Below are 24883 nucleotides of genomic sequence, written 5' to 3'. Positions count from 1 at the left end.
GAGGTGTGTGTGTGTGTGTGTGTAAATGGGGCTGGTTAATTTCCTACAAGAAGACTAAGTGTCCAGAAAGAGCCCTTCCTCTGTTTGGCAGAGAAAGAGGGAGGGAGGTAAGGGGAGAGCTAGTGACGAGGGAGGTAGAGAGGGATATAGAGGTAGAGAGAGAGGGGGAATGAGGGAGGTAGAGAGAGGGGGAACAAGGTAGAGCGAGTGAGGGATGAGGAGAGGGAGAGGTAGAGGGAGAGAGACGTGTTTGTGTTCCTGGCTGGGGCTTTAAAGTGCATCTAAATTGAGTCTTTTGTTGCCTGACATTCTCAGGTACCATGGATACAGGTCAGCGGGGACCAAAGCCTCTCTAACAACCCTCTGTTAACACTTATTAACCATCAGACCACCTGAATGAATGAGACGTCCTGTGTTCATTATCTGAAGCATTCAAATCTTCTCCTGTTATCATAATATCACCATCCTATTGAAGATAGTTTTACCATAATGAATAGTCCTAGGAATTGCCAGGGACTCACGATACAATATTATCACGATACTTAGGTGCCGATAAGATATGTATTGCGATTGTCACTATTCTATATATATTGCGATTCGATACTGTGATTTTGTGCTTTGACGTTCTAAACATGTTGAGTGTATATAGAGTGTCTGCTGCAGAGAGACAAGAAGAGAGCATGAGAACGAGATCTGATCAGTCAGGGAAATAAAAGAGCTGAAAACATGTTGACTCACTATAGAGTGTCTGCTACAGAGAGACAAGAAGAGAGCATGAGAACGAGATCTGATCAGTCAGGGAAATAAAAGAGCTGAAAACATGTTGACTCACCATTTAAAAAGAAGACAAGCTATAGGATGAAAAATACAGGACTTTTGGTGCAGGTACAGCCGACTAGCGCTAGCTAAGCCTACCTACTATAGCATAAATAAATATATTATACAGTACATGTCAAACGTTTGGACACCTACTCATTGAAGGGTTGTTCGTTTAAAAACATTTTAAAACATTTTTATTTATTTATTTTTTACATTGCAGAATAATAGTGAAGACTTCAAAAATATGGAATCATGTAGTAATCAAAAAAAAGTGTTAAACAAGTCAAAATATATTTTTTATTTGAGATTCTTCAAATTAGCCACCCTTTGCCTTGATGACAGCTTTGCTTACTCTTGGCTTTCTCTCAACCAGCTTCACCTGGAATTATTTTCCAACAGTCTTGGAGTTCCCACATATGCTGAGAACTTGTTGGCTGCTTTTCCTTCACTCTGCGGTCCAACTCATCCCAAACCATCTCAATTGGGTTGAGGTCGGGTGATTGTGATGGCCAGGTCATCTGATGCAGCGCTCCATCACTCTCCTTGGTCAAATAGCCCTTACACAACCTGCTGTTGTGTTGGGTCATTGTCCTGTTGGAAAACAAATGATAGTCCCACTAAGTGCAAACCAGATTGGATGGCGTATCGCTGCAGAATGCTGTGGTAGCTATGCTGGTTAAGTGCCTTGAATTCTAAATAAATCTAAGACCGTGTCACCAGCAAAGCCCCCCCACATCACACCTCCTCCATGCTTTACGGTGGGAACCACACATGCAGAGATAATCCGTTCATGTACTCTGAGTCTCACAAAGACCACAACGGTTGGAACCAAAAATCTAATTTGGACTCTAAACAAAGGACAGATTTCCACCGGTCTAATGTCCATTTGCTCGTGTTTCTTGGCCCAAGCTAGTCTGTTCTTCTTATTGGTGTCCTGTAGTAGTGGTTTCTTTGCAGCAATTTGACCATGAAGGCCTGATTCATGCAGTCTCCTCTGAACAGTTGATGTTGAGATGTGTCTGTTACTTGAACTCTGTGAAGCATTTATTTGGGCTGTAATTTCTGAGGCTGGTATCTCTAATGTACTTATCCTCTGCAGTAGAAATAACTCTGGGTCTTCCTGTTCTGTGCTGGTCATTATGAGAGCCAGTTTCATCATAGTGCGTGATGGTTTTTGCGACTGCACTTGAAGAAACTTTCAAAGCTCTTGACATTTTCAGCGTTGACTGACCTTCATGTCTTAAAGTTATGATGGACTGTTTCTCTTTGCTTATTTGAGCAGTTATTTGGTAAAAGCTCTATTTGGTAAAAGACCAAGTCCATATATCTTCTGTATACCACCCCTACCTTGTCACAACACAACTGATTGGCTCAAATGCATTAAGAAGGAAAGAAATTCCACAAATGAACTTTTAACAAGGCACACCTGTTAATTGAAATGTATTCCAGGTGACTGACTACCTCTTGAAGCTGTGCCAAGAGTGTGCAAAAAAATCTATTTTGTTGTTTTGGTTACTACATGATTCCATATGTGTTATTTCATAGTTTTGATGTCTTCACTATTATTCTATAATGTAGAAAATAGTAAAAATAAGAAGAAACCATTGAATGAGTAGGTGTGTCCAAACTGTTGACTGGTACTGTATATAGGCCAATACATATATTTATTTTTTACAAATCGATACTTTGAGTCAAATATCTATATAATATTGCAATATGTAACTGTATATATCCCCCAGAGATAGCCTTGTGAAACCAGCTTGATCTCGCGATCGCTCACATTCTGGTTCACGTCACGTCAACGTGAACACAGCGGACAGTCTGCTTGACCAGGCTAGAACAGATTTGAATAGCAGTAATGCCAGTGACCAGAGAGTTGGGCCTAGTTTCAGTGGGAAGTGAGTCGCTCCCAGTGGCTATTAGTTGCCTAGTAATGGTAAGCCTAACCAAGTCGTCCTATAAGTACCTAACCTGTGGTCCCTGTGTATATAGCGGAAGAGGTTGGTTGAGTGAAACATACTCACGTGACGAGTGAGACTGTCTCAGCAGGTGGTCTGAAGAAGATCTAAATTACTGAGGCCTCTACCATCCTGCCCCTCTCTCTCTCTCTCTCTCTCTCTCTCTCTCTGGTAATAAGCAGTGTGTCTCCGACACATTCATCAGCCCTCTGAGTGTCTCTGTCTTAGATTAACTCCTATTCACAGTTAGAGTAACACAAGGTCTCTCTCTACTGCTCACTGATCACTCAGCTTTTAACAGACACGGATTTGCAATTTTCCATCACCTATTAGACTTTGAGACTGGAGCGATTATGTGGTGAGGGACAGAGCGTGAGAGAGGAAGATATAGAGTGACAGATGGTATCTGTGGAGATCTGTTGATGCTGTGCTGCTGGTCTGCAGTGCTGGTGTGGTTGGTTGGCCAGGAGATGCGTGAAGGTTATTTGGTATGTTCCTGTACTCAGCCCTTGAACACCACCGCGATGAAGAAGAGGACAACTTCCAGGTAGACGACCTGTTTTATCTGTGTTCTAGAACTTCTGTTGTTCTAGAACTTCTGGTCTTCTACCTCCTGTTTTAGAATTCTGTCCTACTTCTGTTGTTCTAGAACTTCTGGTCTTCTACCTCCTGTTTTAGAATTCTGTTCTACTTCTGTTGTTCTAGAGCTTTTGATGTGCCACTGCTGTGTTACAACTTCCATTTGACCTTTGATCTTAGCTCTCTGCCAGTAAACCACTGTACCCAGTACTTCTCTGAGTTAGGAGGAGGTGAAGAATTTCAGCCTGTTCCTTTGTGAAGGGAAGGATTATTGGTGCTAATCGTCTGTGAGGCCCTGTGTTGTTTAGAACCAGGAACAAAAAGCTATCGGAACGACGGAACCCTGAAAAATAATTGAAAATTCTTCTGACATAAAGCCCTCACTCTCGCTGGACGCTCGGCCGCCTGTCTCAGGAGAGTGAGAGAGTTTGTGGTTGTAAACGGATCGCTGCTGTTCACACACACTGCTGTCCACTTGGCAGCACTAGCAGCTCTGGTCTAATACACAGCAGGATTTAGTCTGATTACATTTATTAGTTTATCAATCAGAATACTGAGCCTCCCTCATTAGGGGGTCACTAGGAGCTCCTGGCTGACTAGTTTGGGGTGCCCCTGAGGGGAGCTCGGCTCTGTGGTTACTGGTTAGTTACCACAGCAAACATTGATTGGACTGCCTTTAACTGTGAAAATATTGTCTTGTAATATTTTGTGTTGACATAAGTTCAAATTGTATGTATGTACAGTCGTGGACAAGTTTTTGAGAATGACACAAATATTAATTTTCACAGTCTGCTGCCTCAGTTTGTATGATGGCAATTTGCATATACTCCAGAATGTTATGAAGAATGATCAGATGAATTGCAATTAATTGCAAAGTCCCTATTTGCCATGCAAATGAACTGAATCCCAAAACACATTTCGACTGCATTTCAGCCCTGCCACAAAAGGACCAGCTGACATCATGTCAGTGATTCTCTCGTTAACACAGGTGTGAGTGTTGACGAGGACAAGCATGGAGATCACTCTCATGCTGATTGAGTTCGAATAACAGACTGTAAGCTTCAAAAGGAGGGTGGTGCTTGGAATCATTGTTCTTCCTCTGTCAACCATGGTTACCTGCAAGGAAACACATGCCGTCATCATTGCTTTGCACAAAAAGGGCTGCTCCCAACCGTTCAGGAACAGTTTGGTGACGAACAATGCATTTTCCAGCATGATGGAGCAACTTGCCATAAGGCAAAAGTGATAACTAAGTGTCTCGGAGAACAAAACATAGATATTTTGGGTCCATGGCCAGGAAACTCCCCAGACCTTAATCCCATTGAGAACTTGTGGTCAATCCTCAAGTGGTGGGTGGACAAACAAAACCCCACAAATTATGACAAACTCCAAGCATTGATTATGCAAGAATGGACTGCCATCAGTCAGGATGTGGCCCAGAAGTTAATTGACAGCATGCCAGGGCAGATTGCAGAGGTCTTGAAAAAGAAGGGTCAACACTGCAAATATTGACTCTTTGCATCAACTTCATGTAATTGTCAATAAAAGCCTTTGACACTTCTGAAATGCTTGTAATTATACTTCAGTATTCCATAGTAACATCTGACAAAAATATCTAAAGACACTGAAGCAGCAGACTTTGGAAATTCATATTTGTTATTCTCAAAACTTTTGGCCAAGACTGTATGTATGTTGAATGTTCAGGGTAAGTCAATTAAGCAACCAAGTAGACCAGCTACAGCCCCGTTTGAACTGTACATTGGCCCATGGTGTCCCTACTATAGTGATCTCTGATACAAGGAGCCAATTTGTAACGTTGTGATTCATTATATTTCTGTCTCCTCTCTCCACAGTCCCAGAAATCCTGGATAGAAAGCACTTTCACCAAGAGGGAATGTGTCCACATACTTCCAGTGTCGAAAGACCCCCACAGGTATCAATCAATCAATCAAATGTATTTATAAAGCCCTTTTTACATCAGCCGATGTCACAAAGTGCTATACAGAAACCCAGCCTAAAACCCCAAACAGCAAGCAATGCAGACGCAGAAGCAAGAGGAAGAAACCTAGAGAGGAACCAAGCTCTGCGGAGTGGGCATTCCTCTTCTGGCTGTGCCGGGTGGGGATTATAACAGTACATGGCCAAGATGTTCAAACGTTCATAGATGACCAGCAGGGTCAAATAATAATAATCAGTGGTTGTAGAATGTGCAACAGGTCAGCACCTCAGCAGTAAATGTCAGTTGGCTTTTCATAGCCAATCATAGAGAGAGAGTCGAATGCAGCAGGTCCGGGACAAGGTATCACATCCGGTGAACAGGTCAGGGTTCCATAGCCGCAAGTAGAACAGTTGAAACTGGAGCAGCAGCAGGTGGACTGGGGACAGCAAGGAGTCATCAGGCCATGTTGTCCTGAGGCATGGTCCTAGGACTCTGGTCCTCCTAGAGGAGAGAGTTAGAGGGCGCATACTTAAATTCACACAGGACACCGGATAAGACAGGAGAAATACTCCAGATATGACAGAGTATGTCTGTCTGTCTTTCTTCTGTCTCTTTCTCTCGCATGTATCTCTCTCTCCCGTCCCTCCACCCTTGAGTGTTTATTACCTGCATGGTGGGGTTAGTACACTGCAATCTGTAATTACACTGAGTGTGTCTGTAAAGGCCAGAAGGTGAAACTTAACCACTACTGTAGTAAGTAAGAGTTGGTGTTAGGGCAGGGTGTAGCCCAACTACTAGGTTATCCTCCAACAGCCAGCCAGCCAAGGGTGTAACTTTGTGTTGGATATTGGAAGGGTCAGGGTCAATTGGTTCCAGTGTCAACACACAGGGGGTCCGGGGGCTTGGGAGATTTTATTTTATTTGCTGTGAAATGGTTGTTTCTGTTGACTTTCTAAGGGAAAATGCATCTATACCCCAATCACAACTGCAAAAACCAATATTTGTCTATATTACTTCCTACTCTTAACAGTTAACAAAAAGCCACCACCACACCCATTATTTAACTACATTTGAATGTCAAAGCCCATTATTCTATTTGTGTACCCTTCGCCACGCTTGGCTAGTACATGGTCTTGAATAACTCATTTATTATACCCAACTAACTTGTTGTAGCACTTGGGCTATAGTCTGCAAAGATGAGGAGTTGAACTTATAGTGCCTTATAACTCATTCTCACCTGATGACCTGTTCGTCCTCTCCCTGCCTCAGCATGGGGGATGCTCACTCTCTATGTTGCCTGTCTTTGAACCCTGCCATAATCATATGACGAAAATGTCTGGCCTTAACAATGATGGGGTTACCCTATAAAGACGAATTACATTCTGCTTTTATTAGCTAAATTATTGATTTACTGTCTGGGAATAAGTATAGCTAGCTAGCTGACTGCATAGTACCAGTCTATTGTAAATTGTACAGTGTAGATGGCTATGTAGCCATTCATTTACTTAGTCTACTGCACTCCTTCAATCTTATGTCCGGCACTTTTCTTGTCTTTTGTATTGGCACCTCCATTAAGCTACTTTTTCACTAGGGTGACCACTGACTCACTGAGTGCTGCTCATCTGAAACTGCAGCTGGAAAGATGAAAGGGAAGATCAAGATACTGTGCTAGCTTGCTAACGTTAGCCTAGCTAAAATAGCAAACCTAGCAGTGCATCACTTGGTATAAAACTGTTTTTATACTATTATCTCATCACCAATAGTTTGCTAAATAGACAACAACCTAGGACTACATTTTGTAAAATGTTCATGAATTTTTACTCTTTTTAAACTTTCAAAACATTTCTACATTGGAGCGCTCGTGAATATAGCTTCCCAGGGCTCAAGACTAATGTTGATTCAGGAGTGACAGCGTCTTCCATCAACAAAGCACCAAATTATGGAATTTCTTGTGGAAGAATGGTTTGGCATCCCTCCAATAGAGTTCCAGACACTTGTAGAATCCATGCCTATGCACATTGAAGCTGTTCTGGCAGCTCGTGGTGGTCCAATGGCCTATTAAGATGCTTTATGCTTTCTCTCCATGTCTCCCATCCCACCCATGGCATTATTAACCGAAGCTAGCAGAGCGGAAACTAAAGCCTACTGGAGGCACGGTTCGTTCAAATCAAACCCAAGAGCGGAGAGAAAGGCCAGTGCCTGTTTCGCACCGCGTATCATCCACCTTGCACCTCTGAGCGGAGAGAAAGGCACCGCGTATCATCCACCTTGCACCTCTGAGCGGAGGCAGTCAGCAGTTGGAAAGTAGCCTAGACAAAATCAGACCATAGAAATTGAGGGAATTATTTGATAAATACTTCCTTATGCCATTGAAACCAGCTTTCTTTCATTGTTCCAGCAGCCAAAGACACAATCCTAGTCATATTAGCAACCCATGCTAGTTGTTGCATCTTTAGATCTCCCCTCTTTCTAAATGCTTTTTAGTGTCTTCCAGCTACTTGCAGTCTGGAACATTCATGCAGAGCCTACTGCTGCGTGTGCATTGTTGCATCAGCCTAATTGCTTTGTATTTATGTTTTATATACAGTGGTTATATGAATTTTGGATCTGTTTTGAACCGTCCCAGACATCTAATTTTTAAAGTCCCGGGGCGAGAGGGACACCTTTTTAATTTCGAGCCCTGTAGCTACGTCTCCTCAGCAAACAGCACAAAGACAGAGGTAGTGCATGCTGCTGAACTGTTACTGCAGGACTGCAACCTCTGGGGACCGAGCGCAACCTAAAGCGTTTTGAGGCTGGTGGATCCAATTGTAAAATGAGGATCAGGTGTTGTCTGTTTATAATCTGACAATATAATATGATGGTGTGACGTGTAGGCTAGGTTGAGTGTGTTGTGTTTAAGGCTTGTATGAACTTGAAGGTCTCCTGCCGCTTAGTACTGTAGTATTTCCTACTTGAACTTGCTGGAATGTGACATTGCAGTGCTGGAATTCTACAGAGGTCCCGTTTGTACACTTTTCACACTACTGAACCATGCTGGCCGGGTTACAATGCTGCAACTGTGTTGGGAAAGACAATCTGAAAAGAAAAATCCAAGCACAGTACGGTTTGGGTTCGAGGCAGTGTGATGGGGTGCTAGTGTGTGTGGTGTAAGTGTGTGGTAGGTTAGTCATTCAGTTCACCACGTCTACTGGCCAGCTAGACACTCAAATAAGTCGGCTCTTTTCAAAACATGTATTTTATTGTGAGGTACTAACAAAAGATTTCACACTGGCTATTTTTCCAAATATGACATCAATCGTTGCCAGTTTACCCTCAGTGACACGCATTCCATCCCCACACTCTAAAAGTAGTGGTTCCCAACCTGGTGTCTTGAGAGTTCCTTAAGGACCTTCAATGCTGCAGACATTTTTTGGTACCCTTCCCCCAGATCTGTGCTTCGACACAATCCTGTCTCGGCGCTCTACGGACAATTCCTTCGACCTCATGGCTTGTTTTTAGCTCTGACATTCACTGTCAACTGTGGGACCTTATATAGACAGGTGTGTGCCTTTCCAAATCATGTCCAATCAGTTGAATTTACCCCAGGTGGACTCCAGTTGTAAAAACAAGGATGATCAATGGAAACAGGATGCACCTGAGCTCAATTTCCAGTCTCATAGCAAATTGTCTGAATATGTTTTTATTTTTTATACATTTGCAAAAATGTTATCTGTTTCCACTTTGTCATTACGGGGTATTGTGTGTAGATTGCTGAGATTTTTTATTTTTATTTCATCCATTTTAAAATAAGGGCTGTAACGTAACATGTGGAAAAAGTGAAGGGGTCTGATTGATTTCCGAAGGCACTGTGTCTATATACACATCAATTACACGAAAAGCAGAACACAAACATATGAAACAAACACTTTCTTCAGTAAAAAGGCCATCTAATGTCTTCCTGAATTTCCCCTAGAGCCACCAAATCCACCAACTTTAGGCACTTTTGGAGATAATTCCTAACTCGGTGGAGATCATATCCAATATCAGCTTTCTGTATAAACTAGAGGAGTCTGTTGGCCCGACCAACCAGTGCTCCTGCACATTGGCTAACCGGACTATCTGCATTGTGTCCCGCCACCCCCAAATTGCCAACCCCTCTTTTACGCTACTGCTACTCTCTGTTCATCATATATGCAGTCACTTTAACCATATCTACATGTACATACTACCTCAATCAGCCTGACTAACCGGTGTCTGTATGTAGCCTCGCTACTTTTATAGCCTCGCTACTATATATAGCCTGTCTTTTTACTGTTGTTTTATTTCTTTACCTACCTATGGTTCACCTAATACCTTTTTGCACTATTGGTTAGAGCCTGTAAGTAAGCATTTCACTATAAGGTCTGTATTCGGCACACGTGACAAATAAACTTTGATTTGATTTATATATCGGTGTGAGTGTTACTCAATCAATGCTAGCTGGTTTACTTATTGATCATACTAACAACACTACTGCTTCCTGTGAAGTACAACCCCGAGATGGGCTAACAATGGGTACATGATGAACGTGTCTTCAAACAAGACTAGATAGAAACTATTGTCTGGGTTCATCTCTCTTATTTTATAAGGCCAGGTTACAGCTAAACTATATATGCAAAAGTATGTGGACACCCTTTCAAATTAGTGGATTTGGCTATTTCAGCCACACCCGTTGCTGACGGGTGTATAAAATCTAGCATACAGCCATGCAATTTCCATAGACAATCATTATCAGTAGAATGCCTTATTGAAGAGCTCAGTGACTTTCAACATGGCACCGTCATAGGATGCCACCTTTCCAACAAGTCAGTTAGTCGAATTTCTGCCCTGCTAGAGCTGCCCCATTCATCTAAGTGCTGTTATTGTGAAGTGGAAACATCTAGGAGTAACAACAGCTTAGCCGTGAAGTGGTAGGCCACACAAGCTCACAGATCGGGACCACCGAGTGTGTAGCATGTAAAAATAATCTGTCCTCTGTTGCAACACTCACTACCGAGATCCAAACTGCCTCTGGAAGCAACGTCAGCACAAGAACTGTAAGTCGGATTTCCATGGTCAAGCAGCAGCACACAAGCCTAAGATCACCATGCACAATGCCAAGCATCGGCAGGAGTGGTGTGAAGTTCGCTACCATTGGACTCTGGAGCAGTGGAAACGCGTTCTCTGGAGTGATTAATCACCATCTTCACCATGGCATTCTCTTAACCAGCTTCACCTGGAATGCTTATCCAACTTCACCTGGAATGCTTTTCCAACCGTCTTGAAGGAGTTCCCACATATGCTGAGCACTTGTTGGCTGCTTTTCCTTCACTCTGCAGTCCAACTCATCCCAAACCGTCTCAATTGGGTTGAGGTCAGGTGATTGTGGAGTCCAGGTCATCTGATGCAGCACTCCATCACTCTCCTTCTTGGTCAAATAGCCCTTACACAATTGTCCTGACAATTGTCATTGTCCTGTTGAAAAACAACGGAAAGTCCCACTAAGCCCAAACCAGATGGGATGGCGTATCGCTGTGATAGCCATGCTGGTTAAGTATGCCTTGAATTCTAAATAAATCACAGACGGTGTCACCAGCAAATCACACCTCCATGCTTTACGGTGGGAAATACACATGCGGAGGTCATCTGTTCACCCACACCGCATCTCACAAAGACGCAGCGGTTGGAACCAAAAGTCTCCAATTTGGACTCATCAGACCAAAGGACAGATTTCCACTGGTCTAATGTCCATTTGATCAGGTTTCTTGGCCCAAGCAAGTCTCTTCTTCTTATTGGTGTCCTTTAGTAATGGTTTCTTTGCAGCAATTTGACCATGGAGGCCTGATTCACACAGTTGATGTTGAGATGTGTCTGTGACTGGAACTCTGTGAAGCATTTATTTGAGCCGCAATTTCTGAGGCTGGTAACTCAAATTAATTTATCATCTGCAGCAGAGGTAACTCTGGGTCTTCCATTCCTGTGTCGGTCCTCATGAGAGCCAGTTTCATCATAGCGCTTGATGGTTTTTAACTTCTTAAAATGTTCAGTATTGACTGACCTTCATGTCTTAAAGGAATGGTGGACTGTCGTTTCTCTTTTGTTTATTTGAGCTGTTCTTTCCATAATATGGACTTCGTCTTTTACCAAACAGGGCTATCTTCTGTATACCACCCCTACCTTGTCACAACACAACTTAATGCGTTTGAGCCAATCAGAAGGAAAGAAATTACACAAATTAACTTTTTAAAAAGGCACACCTGTTAATTGAAATATATTCCGGGTGACTACCTCATGAAGATGGTTGAGAGAATGCCAAGAGTGTGCAAAGCTGTCATCAAGGCAAAGGGTGGCGACTTTGAATAATCTCAAATCTAAAATTTAATGTTGATTTAACATGATTCCATATGTGTTATTTCATAGTTTTTTGAGGTCATCACCATTATTCTACAATATAGAAAATAGTAAAAATAAAGACAAACCTTTTGAATGAGTAGGTGTTCTAAAACTTTTGAATGGTAGTGTAGGTATATAATGTATGTATAATACTTATATTTTACTTCATACTCTAATGTGAAGATGTGTTTGTTGATGTTGTTTCAGATGCCTTCCAGGATGTCAGATCTGCCAGCAGTTGGTGAGGTGAGTCTTTGGCCCTATTCTGATCTCTCAGCCAGACGTGAGCCCAGTCCTTGACTCAAGACCCTGGGACCTCCTCAATTCAACCAACCTCTTCTAAAATACTGTACTGACATAAACAATAACTGGTATTAAAGTTCTGTGTGGAAGTGTCACCTAGTCTCTATTGCACTCCACGCCTATGGTTCTTCACTGTATGTAGTGCTGTATCAGTGGCAGTCGGTGCCATTTTAAGATGAGGAAGGACGATTTTTTACTATATTTTTATGAGCATGCCGTTATTTCTGTTACAGCATATTTGATGACTGTCATTTATAATCACCCAACTCAATGTAACATCGTTTAGGTTACTACATGATAGTCCAATAGTTGCAAACGAGAGTTTCTATTGGACAAATGAATGTATGTGTATCCCCGTTTCGTTACGTTTGCTCCAGTTTAAGAAAGTTTTTCGGCGGAATGAATACACCCCTGATCACACGCAAATACAGTTCACTTTCATAACAGCCACATACAAACAGCATGATCACTTTGCTCGTTAATTCCTTCTCAAATCTATGTGCTTTCTTCATCTCACCTTTCCCCTTCATTTGTGGGCTTCAGTGCACAACACATCAGCTGTCTGTGACCAGGCGAAAAAACCTTTCCATGCCAAACCTTTATATCATAACCGCTAACCTCTACATATAGCCTACGTCGTTGTCACCATATTAGCCAATATCAGTCAACATAGCTACTAGATCTAACGTGTTAGTAAACCCGCTACAGTCATGCAGTACAGTTAGCAAGCAGTTTAGCAGTTACACCGGCGGGCCCCGGTGGCAATAAATTTATAAAGCTTACCCTGACTTGGAAAAGTTCCAGTGTTGAATAGCCATACCCAGCTAGCTAACATGGCATCCCTCTCTGTTTGAGCCAGGTGTTTTGAGTAGGCTAAACTAGCTAGCTGCATTCGCTAGCTAAAGTAAGCAAAAGTAAAAAATATAAAATGAATATAGTTTGTTCTCTCGATCTCTCTGGCTTCTCCTTCATTTTAAAATACATTTAATTGTTCATAACTGTTCAACTATTGTCTTTCTCTCTCTTTGAGTCAACTACTCACCACATTTTAAGCAGTGCTAGCTAGCAGTAGCTTATTCTTTCAGTACTAGTCATTATCTGATCCTTTGATTGGGTGGACTATATTTCAGTTCAAGCTGCAAGAGCTCTGATAGGTTGGAGGAAGTCCTCCGGAAGTTGTCATAATTACTGTGTAAGTCTATGGAAGGAAGTGAGAACCTTGATAATCCTAGGTTTTGTATTAAAGTCAATGTACTCTGAGGATGGAAACTAGCTGTCCTCCGGCTACACCATGGTGCTACACTACAGAGTTCTGCTGAGGCTACTGTAGACCTTCATCGCAAAACCGTGTGTTTTAATCAATTATTTTGTGACACGTGAATATATTTAGTATATTTTTATCTAAAAAGGATAACATTACTATTATTATTTTTTATTCACTGAGGATGGTCCTTCCCTTTCTCCTCTAAGGAGCCTCCACTGTACTGTATATAGTACTCCACTGTATATTACTGTGTATATAGTACTCCACTGTATAGTACTGTATATAATACTCCACTGTATATAGTACTCCACTGTATAGTACTGTATATAGTACTCCACTGTAAAGTTCTGTGTGTATATAGTACTCCACTGTATATTACTGTGTATGTAGTACTCCACTGTATATTACTGTGTGTATATAGTACTCCACTGTATAGTACTGTATATAATACTCCACTGTATATAATACTCCACTGTAAAGTATTGTGTGTATATAGTACTCCACTTTATATAGTACCCCACTGTATATAGTACAGTACTACACCCCGGTCCTGAAAAGAAACCATTACCTTCCAGGCTTTGTGTGTCAGGAGGAACACATCATCTCTCTGAGAGAGGGTGTAGCAGGACCTAGACTGCCCTGTGTGTGTGTCACTTGATAGAAATGTAGAGGGGTAAAGTTGATGATTCATATGGGGCTCTGATTTGTCTGTGTGTAAAATAATATTTATCTCTGTGTCTCCCCCCCACCCCCCTTCCTCTAGATGCTGCTGTGGTCGGCTGGTACGGCAGCATGCTGGGTTTACAGCCAGCCTGGCCATGAAGTACTCAGACGTGAACTTGGGTGGGGGGGCAGAGGGTGGGGTGCAGCCGGAGTTGGAGGAGTGGGCTGTGGACAAACACACACAGGAGAGCCCTACAGACGCTTACGGCATCGTTAACTTCCAGGGAGGGTCGCACTCTTACAGAGCCAAGGTAGGGTGGAGAGAAGCTTACACACACACACACGCACACACACGCACTCTCACATCTCCATGGTGGACCTCACAGAGATAGACACTCTCTAAGCGCTTAGCTCAACAAATCAAACCAGTGTCTCAGTCACATTGTCTCTGGCCATCGCCACCAGCTCCAAAGGTATACATTATAAGACATCCTTTGACCTGGCCTAGCATTCTGGAAACTCTTCCCTGAGCTGAGCAGCCTAGCCTGTCTAGTCTGCCTCCATAGCCAGTGTGTGAGTCCCAAATGGCATCATATTCCCTATATAGTGCACTACATTTGACCATGGCCCATTGTGCTCTGGTCAAAACTAGTGCACTATGTAGGTAAAAGGGTGACATTTGGGATGCTGACACCTATACAACACCTAGGAAAACACTTTTACCTCAGACTAACTTACTTACTTAGGCCTGTGTATTACTTGCAAAACATACGCAATGTTTTTGATGAGTCACCTCCATCCCTTTTGGGCTAAACTAAGTGTTTATTATTGGTTATTCTACATGAAGTAGGTGAATATAATCACACAACGCCATTTAGTCTACTATTTTAGAAACAGCAGTGACTGTAATACGGGCAAATCCCCCTCTTAAAACTCCAGGTTTATTATGCCTTGGAACAAGAGAAGGGGTTGTGTGGCTGTGAGACTGAGAATATCCTTTACGGTACGTTCAGGACCGCTTTCCACGGCCCAGATTGACACATTTAATGGTGACGATGTATCAAGCATGTCCATGTAGGTCTGGGAAATCCACCCTCAAAGACCCCAGTGTTGACATTGGAACATCATTAATAATCATCTTAAGCTCGAGTTCAAACTTTAAAATTAAAGATGGGTGTATTTTGAAAGGACTGCAACATTTAGTTTGTACAAGAGACGTTCAAACCCTCCAATCTCTCCTTTCCTCTCCTCCTCTCCACTCCTCTCCTGTCCCCAGTATGTGCGTCTGTCCCATGACAGCAGGCCAGAGAGCATCCTGAGGCTGATGCTGAATGAGTGGCAGATGGAGCTTCCTAAGATCCTCATCTCTGTCCACGGAGGCATCCAGAACTTTGACCTGCACCCCCGAATCAAACAGGTGGTGGGGAAGGGCCTGATCAAAGCTGCTGTCACCACCGGGGCATGGATCCTGACAGGAGGGGTTAACACAGGTGATACACATACACACGGGCATAGAAAAACGCACATACGCACAGATTCGAGCAAACTCTCTCACACACAGTGACTTCCTGTTCTTATTAGGTAAAAGACACACAGTCGGGTGTTCTGCCTTAGCAGAGTTGTGTGTCTCCATCCCAGCGCTACTGGGACCTATATACTGTGTTTAACTCATTATGGAGACCTAATGATAATGGTTGACTCCTTACTTAATGACAGTGTTTAACTGATTACTTAGTGGGTTAATTAACCAGACTGGTGTTTATTCTGACTGGTCCTGATAGTAACACTCAGCTACAGCAGACTGGTTGTCCAGACAACTACACTAGTCTGTTTTGATCCATTGCTTGGTGTTGATTGGTTGTAATTTAACCCCTGACCCCCAGGTGTTGCCAAACATGTGGGTGATGCGTTGAAGGAACACTGTTCTAGATCGTCAAGGAAGATCTGTACAATTGGAGTCGCTCCCTGGGGCGTCATTGAGAACCGCAATGACCTCATCGGGAGAGACGTGAGGAACACACACTCACACACACAAAAGTTTGTTTTTTACTGTCCTTGTGGGGACCAAACAATTGATTAAAATCCTATTTCCCCTAACCTTTAACCTCTAAACCTAACTCTCAAACCTAAAATAGCCTTTTACCCTGTGTTACTATCCTTGTGAGGACTTCTGGATAGTGAAACCAAAACACAAACAAGCACATCACAATACTTATTTACCCAGTATTTATTTTAAGTGGTCAAAAATATCTGCTGTCCAGTCTGAGTAAAGTGTGTGTGTATGTTCCAGGTTGTAGCCCCCTACCAGACGTTGCTGAACCCCCTGTCCAAGCTCAACGTGTTGAACAACCTCCACTCCCACTTCCTGCTGGTGGATGATGGGACGGTGGGGAAGTACGGAGCTGAGGTCCAACTACGCCGCGAGCTGGAAAAACACATCAAACTGCAGAGGATACACGCACGTAAGACACACACACACACACACACACACACACACACACACACACATACATGATAAACACATCAACCTGCAGAGGATACACGCACGTAAGAGACACACACACACACACACACACACACGATAAACACATCCAACTGCAGAGGATACACGCACGTAAGAGACACACACACACACACACACACACACACGATAAACACATTCAACTACAGAGGATACACGCACGTAAGAGACACACACACACACACACACACACACACACATACATGATAAACACATCAACCTGCAGAGGATACACGCACGTAAGAGACACACACACACACACACACACACACACGATAAACACATCCAACTGCAGAGGATACACGCACGTAAGAGACACACACACACACACACACGATAAACACATTCAACTACAGAGGATACACGCACGTAAGAGACACACACACACACACACACATACATGATAAACACATCAACCTGCAGAGGATACACGCACGTAAGAGACACACACACACACACACACACACACACACACACACATGATAAACACATCAACCTGCAGAGGATACACGCACACACACACAATAAACACATCAAACTGCAGAGGATACACGCACGTAAGAGACACACACACACACACACATGATAAACACATCAACCTGCAGAGGACACACACACTTAAGAGACACACACACACACAATAAACACATTAAACTGCAGAGGATACACGCACGTAAGAGACACACACACACACACACACACATGATAAACACATCAACCTGCAGAGGATACACGCACGTAAGAGACACACACACACACACACACACACACGATAAACACATCAAACTGCAGAGGACACACACACGTAAGAGACACACACACACACGATAAACACATCAAACTGCAGAGGATACACGCACGTAAGAGACACAGACACACACACACACACACACACACACACACACACACACACGATAAACACATCAAACTGCAGAGGATACTTTAGCAATAAGGCATGAGAATCGTGGATTATAGTGAATTACACACAATTCTGGGCTGTAGTTAGGCACAGTGGGAAGCTGCGTGCCGGGAAACAACCCTTGACTCTGTTATTCATGATCATCTACAGGTTTGAGTCTGTTATTCATGATCGTCTACAGGTTTGAGTCTGTTATTCATGATCGTCTACAGGTTTGAGTCTGTTATTCATGATCATCTACAGGTTTGAGTCTGTTATTCATGATCATCTACAGGTTTGAGTCTGTTATTCATGATCATCTACAGGTTTGAGTCTGTTATTCATGATCGTCTACAGGTTTGAGTCTGTTATTCATGATCGTCTACAGGTTTGAGTCTGTTATTCATGATCGTCTACAGGTTTGAGTCTGTTATTCATGGTTTGAGTGCCTTATTGCTTATATAAAATGAGTAAATTCATTTTATTCATCTTTCCACCCAGTTATAGTGTCTGGACAAACCCCAGTTGTGTGTTCTATTTATGTGGTTGCTTGCCAAAAGCACATTTTTTTTGTTTGTTTTATTGGCACATTACCTAGCCAAGTGGACTGGTCGTCCGTTCTAATTGAGAAAGGTTACTATGCAGGCTAGCAATTTTTCCTTTTCTAGCTAAGCAACTAAAGCTAACACAATCACACCAAGCAGCTGGAATGACAGCAAACTAGCTACATTTTTGTTTGTTTCACCTTTGTTTCTATTGCCATTTCTTTGGATATATCCATAATAATTATGCTGATGCATAAACAGGGCCGGCCCGCCCATTAGGCAGGATTAGGTGGTTGCCTAGGGTGGCAGATTGACGAGGGCGGCATTTTACGAGCTAAACTGACCAGGAATCCCCTCCAACAACACATAACGCCTCACATAATTCTGCCCAAAAACAATGAAAACGTATCTCGCCCTACGGCATACGGGCTATTTAGGTGAGTGCTGATACCACCCCATGATAAGGAGTGCCCACTTTGCCAAAGTCAGGGTCGCAAAATATTTAGCTTGTCCATTCCCAGCATGCCTCTCCAGGGTGCTGTTGGAGATGAGCAGAGCGGCGGTGCTCCACCAACACTCAAGTCACATAACATGAATCATGTAGCCTATAGTAGAAAGAGTAGTAACCTGTGGTTTTTCTGTTGCCTACAGACTGGAGACCATATTTATGACAATGTTATGAGACAGACACTTTTTTTTTACATCAAGCACGTCTCTTTGACCAAATAGCCCTATTAAATAAAAATGCAATTCAATATCCTAAAACCAGGATGTGTCCAAATAAAATGGACAATATGGAATTAAATGAGGCTTCTCACGACTGCTGTCTGGGAGTTTCACTCCGTGGGCTAAATGGTCATGAATCAATTGTAGGCCAATTTGTCCATTTTTTTACGAGCTGATCATAGCAAAGAAGAAAATACTTGTGTATTTCTGGCTGTAGAAAACACACGGATTCTCACTGAAATGGACTCATAACTCCTGATAATCTTGGGTATCTCATATGCAGATCTTAAATAGACAAAATGATTAGTCTTCAGCCTTGGTCAGGAATCCGGATTAGGCTAATAAAATGCTACTACCTGTTTTACAATCAGTAGTACATGGATGGGCATTCATAAAATTGCATTGTGGGCTGTCACTGTAGGCTACACTATTCTAGTTTTTCTGGGATAGGAGGAGGGCGGTAATTTTTTCTCGCCTAGGGCGGCAGAACGGCCAGGACTGGGCCTGCCTGAATTCACCTGGCTCAGAGAAGCTGTCTGTCTCGTCCAGACACGTTCAGTCTCATTTTGCACGTTGAAGGTTGCATTCCAACATTGTTGCAGAGATTGGAGAGACAGACTGCAGGGTTTAGACAAACCCCCACTGTTGCAAACCAAATGTTAGGCTAGAAACATGGGGAAATAATGTCAAGATGCTGTTTCCGGTAGAGAGAACGGTTTTGAATAGCCTGGCTGGGCTGTGGGACAGTGAATGCGCAGTGATAATTCAAATTGAACTGTTAACAAGCATTACCTGAGGATTATCGTAAATAAATAATGACTATCAACCAATTAGCATCCAGGATCCAAACGTAACGTTTTATAATTATTATTTCCACCCCAGGCGTCTTCTCTGCGGCTGTGTGTTGAGAGTACTTTAACACCTGAAGGCAATGTCTGAGAATAATGGTCAGGTCCAAAATTATTGGCACCCTTGATAAAGATTAGCAAAAGAAGTCTATCAGTCAGTGTCTACTGTAGTTGCTGTATCTCCGCCTTTTCTGTCTCTGTGTGGTGCTTCTAAGTGCCAGTGTGTGACAGAGGCAGTTACCAGAGACCGGCTATTATCACAATAACCTTAGATCCCCTATTATTAAAATAGCCTAGGCAGACACCCATACAGAATGCACACCCACTGTTATTATGGTGTGGCAGTCTGCTGACCTGCTGAAACACCCTCTTAAAATGGAGCTTTAAGACCTGTCACATGTCTCTCTTAACCCTTTACTGCTTTCCTGTTGTCATCACAAACAGAGACCAATAGAATACAGCATCTCGATGAACATACAGTGTTAATATTTGAGATGTTTCCAATGTTCTTAACAGCATATTTAGTGATCTTCTGGCTTTCTCTCTCTTTCTCTGTCCTTTCTTTCTCCCTCCCCCCCAGGAATTGGTCAGGGTGTTCCTGTGGTAGCGTTGATATTTGAGGGGGGTCCCAACGTAATTCTGACAGTGTTGGAGTACCTTCAGGAGACTCCACCTGTTCCTGTGGTGGTCTGTGAGGGGACTGGGCGTGCTGCTGACATGCTGGCCTATGTCCACAAACAGACTGAGGAGGGGGGGTGAGACACACATTCTTCTAACAGATTGCATCACATATAATGGGGTTCCACAGGGTTCTGTGCTAGGACCGTTACTTAGAGGAATGATCGTGGATGTAACTTCCTTTAACCCTTCAGGGGTCTACCTGACGGTGTGGAGATAGAAATCATCGCTACGATCAAAAAGACGTTCAACTTCAGCCACAGCGATGCTATACACCTCTTCCAGACCCTTATGGAATGTATGAAGAGCAAAGAACTGGTAAACACATGGTTAACTCACAGTGAATACATGGAAATCTATTCCACATCAGGTAACTGATACAAGCAGTAGAATCAGATTTTAAAAAACAAATAAAAATACACCTTATGGAACAGCGGGGACTGTGAAGAGACACACACACACACACACACACACACACATACAGGCACAGACACACACACAGGCACAGACACATAAGACACACATGGATGTTGTTTTGTAAATATGTGATAGTGGACTAAATGTATTGGGTAAAGTGTTCTGAAATGTAATGTCATGTAATATTTCAAATTGTATATAACTGCCTTCCTGGACCCCAGGATGAGTAGCTGCTGCCTTGGCAACAGCTAATGGGGATCCTTAACAAATACTGAATGAATTTTAAGAAAAAGCTGAATCCTACAATGCATACTGTGTCGTCTGTTCATAGTCTGATTAATATAATGATACTGATGACGCTTATCGTTTTTCATAAATACCAGAACGTATTGCATTACTTTAGATTTTTTAATGACCATGTGGGTTTTTCTCCCTCTCTCCTTCCTCTGAACGACAGATCACTGTGTTTCATATCGGCTCTGAGGACCACCAGGATATCGATGTGGCCATACTGAGGGCATTACTGAAAGGTGTGTTGGGTAACTTCATCTCAGTGTCCTGTTGTTTGACTGACAGAAGATCTGTGCCCATGACTCCCCTCTGACCTAGAGAAAGGGAGAGGGCAAATGAAAAGATCCCAATAATAAAACAAACAGAAGGGCGAGACAGTGGGTTGTGTAACCAAAGTTTTCATTTTGAAACTGATACTATAGATATGTTTTGAGAAGTCAACACTCTCCTCCCTCCGTCTGTCTGTCTCTTTCGTCCTGCTCTCTCCCTCTACTCCTGAGCTCTCCTACTATCTATCTCTCTCTTGTCCTGAGCTCTCTCTTGTCCTACTCTCTCGCTATCTCTCTCGTCCTCTGTTTCTCTCACTATCTCTTGTCCTGCCGCTATCTCGCGCTCTTTCTCTCGCTCTCTCACTTGCTCTCTTTTGGGGTTTCCCTGTGGGTCTCAGAGGGGCTTATTGCTAGACACTCCGAGACCCCATTCTCACAACACATAAAGCTGTCCTCTTCTCACTTTTCTTTGTTCTATTCTATCCGATCTGGCTCTAACACAGAGGGCAGGAGAGCTCTGAAAGGATAGGTATTCACATGAACTAGTCTGTCCCTGTGTATTCAGTAGTTGTGTGTCTATCTATCAGTGGTCTTCTGTCATTGAATAAGAAGTTCAGACAAATGCAGGAATGTGTTCAAAGTCCGCCCCACGCAGCTTGTCTACCAGCTATGTAGATCCCGTAGTAGAGGAACCAGTCCAGTCAGTTAAGAGTTCAGGACATTCTGACTGAGCATAATAGATCCCCAGCCAGCAGGAAAATATAAGCCTGTCAAACCAGCATTAGTCTTGGTACACCAGGAACACATCCTCAATAGAAGGCCTCAATAGCTCATTCGACCCTAAAGGATACATACACAAGCATATGGAAATACCTTTAAAATAGCTGTCCAGTGTTTCCAGATTTCTATGAAATATGACCTACACTGCTCAAAAAAATAAAGGGAACACTAAAATAACACATCCTAGATCTGAATGAATGAAATGTTCTTATTAAATACTTTTTTCTTTACATAGTTGAATGTGCTGACAACAAAATCACACACAAATTATCAATGGAAATCAAATTTATCAACCCATGAAGGTCTGGATTTTGAGTTACACTCCAAATGAAAGTGGAAAACCACACTACAGGCTGATCCAACTTTGATGTAATGTCCTTAAAACAAGTCAAAATGAGTCTCAGTAGTGTGTGTGGCCTCCACGTGCCTGTATGACCTCCCTACAACGCCTGGGCATGCTCCTGATGAGGTGGCAGCTGGTCTCCTGAGGGATCTCCTCCCAGACCTGGACTAAAGCATCCACGAACTCCTGGACAGTCTGTGGTGCAACGTGGCGTTGGTGGATGGAGCGAGGCATGATGTCCCAGATGTGCTCAATTGGATTCAGGTCTGGGGAACGGGCGGGCCAGTCCATAGCGTTAATGCCTTCCTCTTAGCCACATCAGCTAATGAGCCAGCTCGGTGATAATGAGAAGTCTCCTCTATGAGGAAATATGAGACGTGTCCTCTATGAGGAAATGGTCTGTTTGAAATACAACTTTGAGGTGGTGTTTTTGAAGAGGTTGTTTTTTTCCTGTATTTTATGCTTTGGTCACATGAGTATAGGAAGAGTATGATTTGTGTTAGAGTTAACAGATTATGAGCTGTTAAACGTGAGATTTTCTCTGGACAGTTACTTTAAGATGTCGTCCATAAACATATCAGATGAACCGTAAGGTTACAGAGACATGTTTGTAGATATGGAAATGTCCCGTCTCCCACATCAGGATTTACAACTTGAACTTTAAACTTTACCAAAAGGAAATCCTGTAGATTAGAGTGTACATTGGATCCCATGTTAGGAAATGGTTCTGTGTAAAACAGTAGTGGTGATTTTAGTATGGTAATTCATCTGTATTATTCTGTATGGTTGTTTCTGTATTGTCCTTCCCCAGCCCTGTTCTCTAAATCCTGCTGCTAAGTCAACAGGAAACACACAATTAATGTGGCTTTGCCTAGCAATTAGTTTGTGTGTGTGCTTACGCTGCTGCTACTGTTTATTATATATCCTGATACCTAGTCACTTCTAACCCTATCCACATGTACATACTACAAACTACCTGGTACCCCTGCACATTGACTCAGTACTGGTACTCCTCGTATATAGCCTCGTTAATGTGTTTGTTACTATTTCCTTTTTATTTAGCTAATATTTGTCTTTTTATCTCTGCATTGTTGGGAACGGGCTCGTAGGTGAGCATTTTCCTGTAAAGTCTACACCTGTTGTATTTGACGCATGTGACCAATAACATGTAATTTGTGTGCTGCTCCTCCAGGCACCAATGAGTCTGCATTTGACCAGCTGGTTCTGACTCTGGCCTGGGACCGGGTGGACATCGCCAAGAACCATGTGTTTGTCTATGGACAGCAGCTACTGGTACGTCGATCTGTGGCTGGCTGGCTCTCTTCGGCTCTTTCTCTGGCTGGCTGGCTCTCTCTGTTTATGTGGCGGTCTGTCTGTGTGGCTGGCTTTCTGTCTGTCTGTGTGGCTGGCTTTCTGTCTGTCTGTGTGGCTGGCTTTCTGTCTGTCTGTGTGGCTGGCTTTCTGTCTGTCTGTGTGGCTGGCTTTCTGTCTGTCTGTGTGGCTGCCTTTCTGTCTGTCTGTGTGGCTGCCTTTCTGTCTGTCTGTGTGGCTGGCTTTCTGTCTGTCTGTGTGGCTGGCTGGCTCTCTGGCTGTCTGTCTGTGTGGCTGGCTGGCTCTCTGGCTGTCTGTGTGGCTGGCTCTCTGTCTGTCTGTGTGGCTGGCTCTCTGTCTGTCTGTGTGGCTGGCTCTCTGTCTGTCTGTGTGGCTGGCTGTCTGTCTGTCAAGACTGCATCTATTATGAACGTGCTGTTCATCAGTATCAGCCTAAATGGAATAAATGTCATTTAAACCCCAAATATCTCCTAAGCTAGCCACTCCAGAGTCAGTGGTCCTATATGACCCAAGGGACAGGCTACAGGAAGACTGTTTATTTTGACTAATCTGAACTGGTCTGGTGTATTTATTCATTGTTAGTGCAGTCAATGTTGGATCCATGTTGAGGTGTGTGTGTGTGTGCGCAGGTGGGTTCGTTGGAGCAGGCCATGCTGGATGCCTTAGTGATGGACCGTGTGGAGTTTGTGAAGCTCCTGATTGAGAATGGAGTTAGCATGCACAGGTTCCTTACCATCACACGGCTGGAGGAGCTATACAACACGGTAACACACACAGCTCACCAATTTCACACACATACATGTAATGATGCTCCACAGGGCTCTATGCTGGTACCATTTACTGTTCTCATCACACGTGCAACTTCTCAATTCTAACGTTTGATTCGTATTCTGTCAAAATCATTTCTAAACGGTCTGTTTATCCATGGTCCTGCTGGGCATAGTGTTTTTATCTGTGTCTCTTCTGTTCCAGAAACAGTCCCCTACCAATCCCACGCTCTTCAACCTCGTAAGGGATGTCAAACAGGTGCATCTTTGACTTCTTGTCAACCATTGATTGTCAAAGTTTGAATTAATTTGAACAATAGTAATTGATGATGATGATGGTGTTGTTGATTAGTATGGCTCACTATGACTCTAATTGTTTCCAGGGTAATCTCCCCCCTAACTACAAGATGACCTTAATTGACATTGGCCTGGTGATAGAGTACCTGATGGGCGGGACTTACAGGTGCAACTACACCAGGAAACGCTTCAGGATCATCTACAACAATCTCCATGGCAACAGCAGGGTAAGGGTTAACGGTTAGTGTTAAGG

General features: G+C 43.1%; 1 protein-coding gene across 4 annotated transcripts in view; it reads left to right on the top strand.

The window, feature by feature from the left end:
• The window catches only part of LOC110513022 (transient receptor potential cation channel subfamily M member 7), a 92599-nt gene that overhangs the window by 22825 nt on the left and 44891 nt on the right, over positions 1–24883 (top strand). For 2 of the 4 annotated variants that reach the window (XM_036964067.1, XM_036964066.1), the window contains exons 1-14: positions 3174–3324; positions 5210–5289; positions 11896–11934; positions 14019–14229; positions 15195–15408; positions 15802–15926; positions 16209–16380; positions 20037–20211; positions 20329–20452; positions 21009–21081; positions 23427–23527; positions 24196–24330; positions 24539–24592; positions 24717–24857. In XM_036964067.1, coding sequence (XP_036819962.1) covers positions 3268–3324; positions 5210–5289; positions 11896–11934; positions 14019–14229; positions 15195–15408; positions 15802–15926; positions 16209–16380; positions 20037–20211; positions 20329–20452; positions 21009–21081; positions 23427–23527; positions 24196–24330; positions 24539–24592; positions 24717–24857 — 1701 coding nt within the window. In that variant the 5' untranslated portion in view covers positions 3174–3267. Of the gene's footprint in view, positions 1–3165; positions 3325–5209; positions 5290–11895; positions 11935–14018; positions 14230–15194; positions 15409–15801; positions 15927–16208; positions 16381–20036; positions 20212–20328; positions 20453–21008; positions 21082–23426; positions 23528–24195; positions 24331–24538; positions 24593–24716; positions 24858–24883 lie in introns of those variants that run through there. The other 2 variants (XM_036964069.1, XM_036964068.1) reach the window with 2 other exon arrangements.

The sequence above is a fragment of the Oncorhynchus mykiss genome, chromosome 26 (genome assembly GCF_013265735.2).
Source record: "Oncorhynchus mykiss isolate Arlee chromosome 26, USDA_OmykA_1.1, whole genome shotgun sequence".
In the NCBI taxonomy this organism is placed as follows: Eukaryota; Metazoa; Chordata; class Actinopteri; order Salmoniformes; family Salmonidae; genus Oncorhynchus; species Oncorhynchus mykiss.
This window is presented reverse-complemented; position numbering and strand designations above follow the sequence as displayed.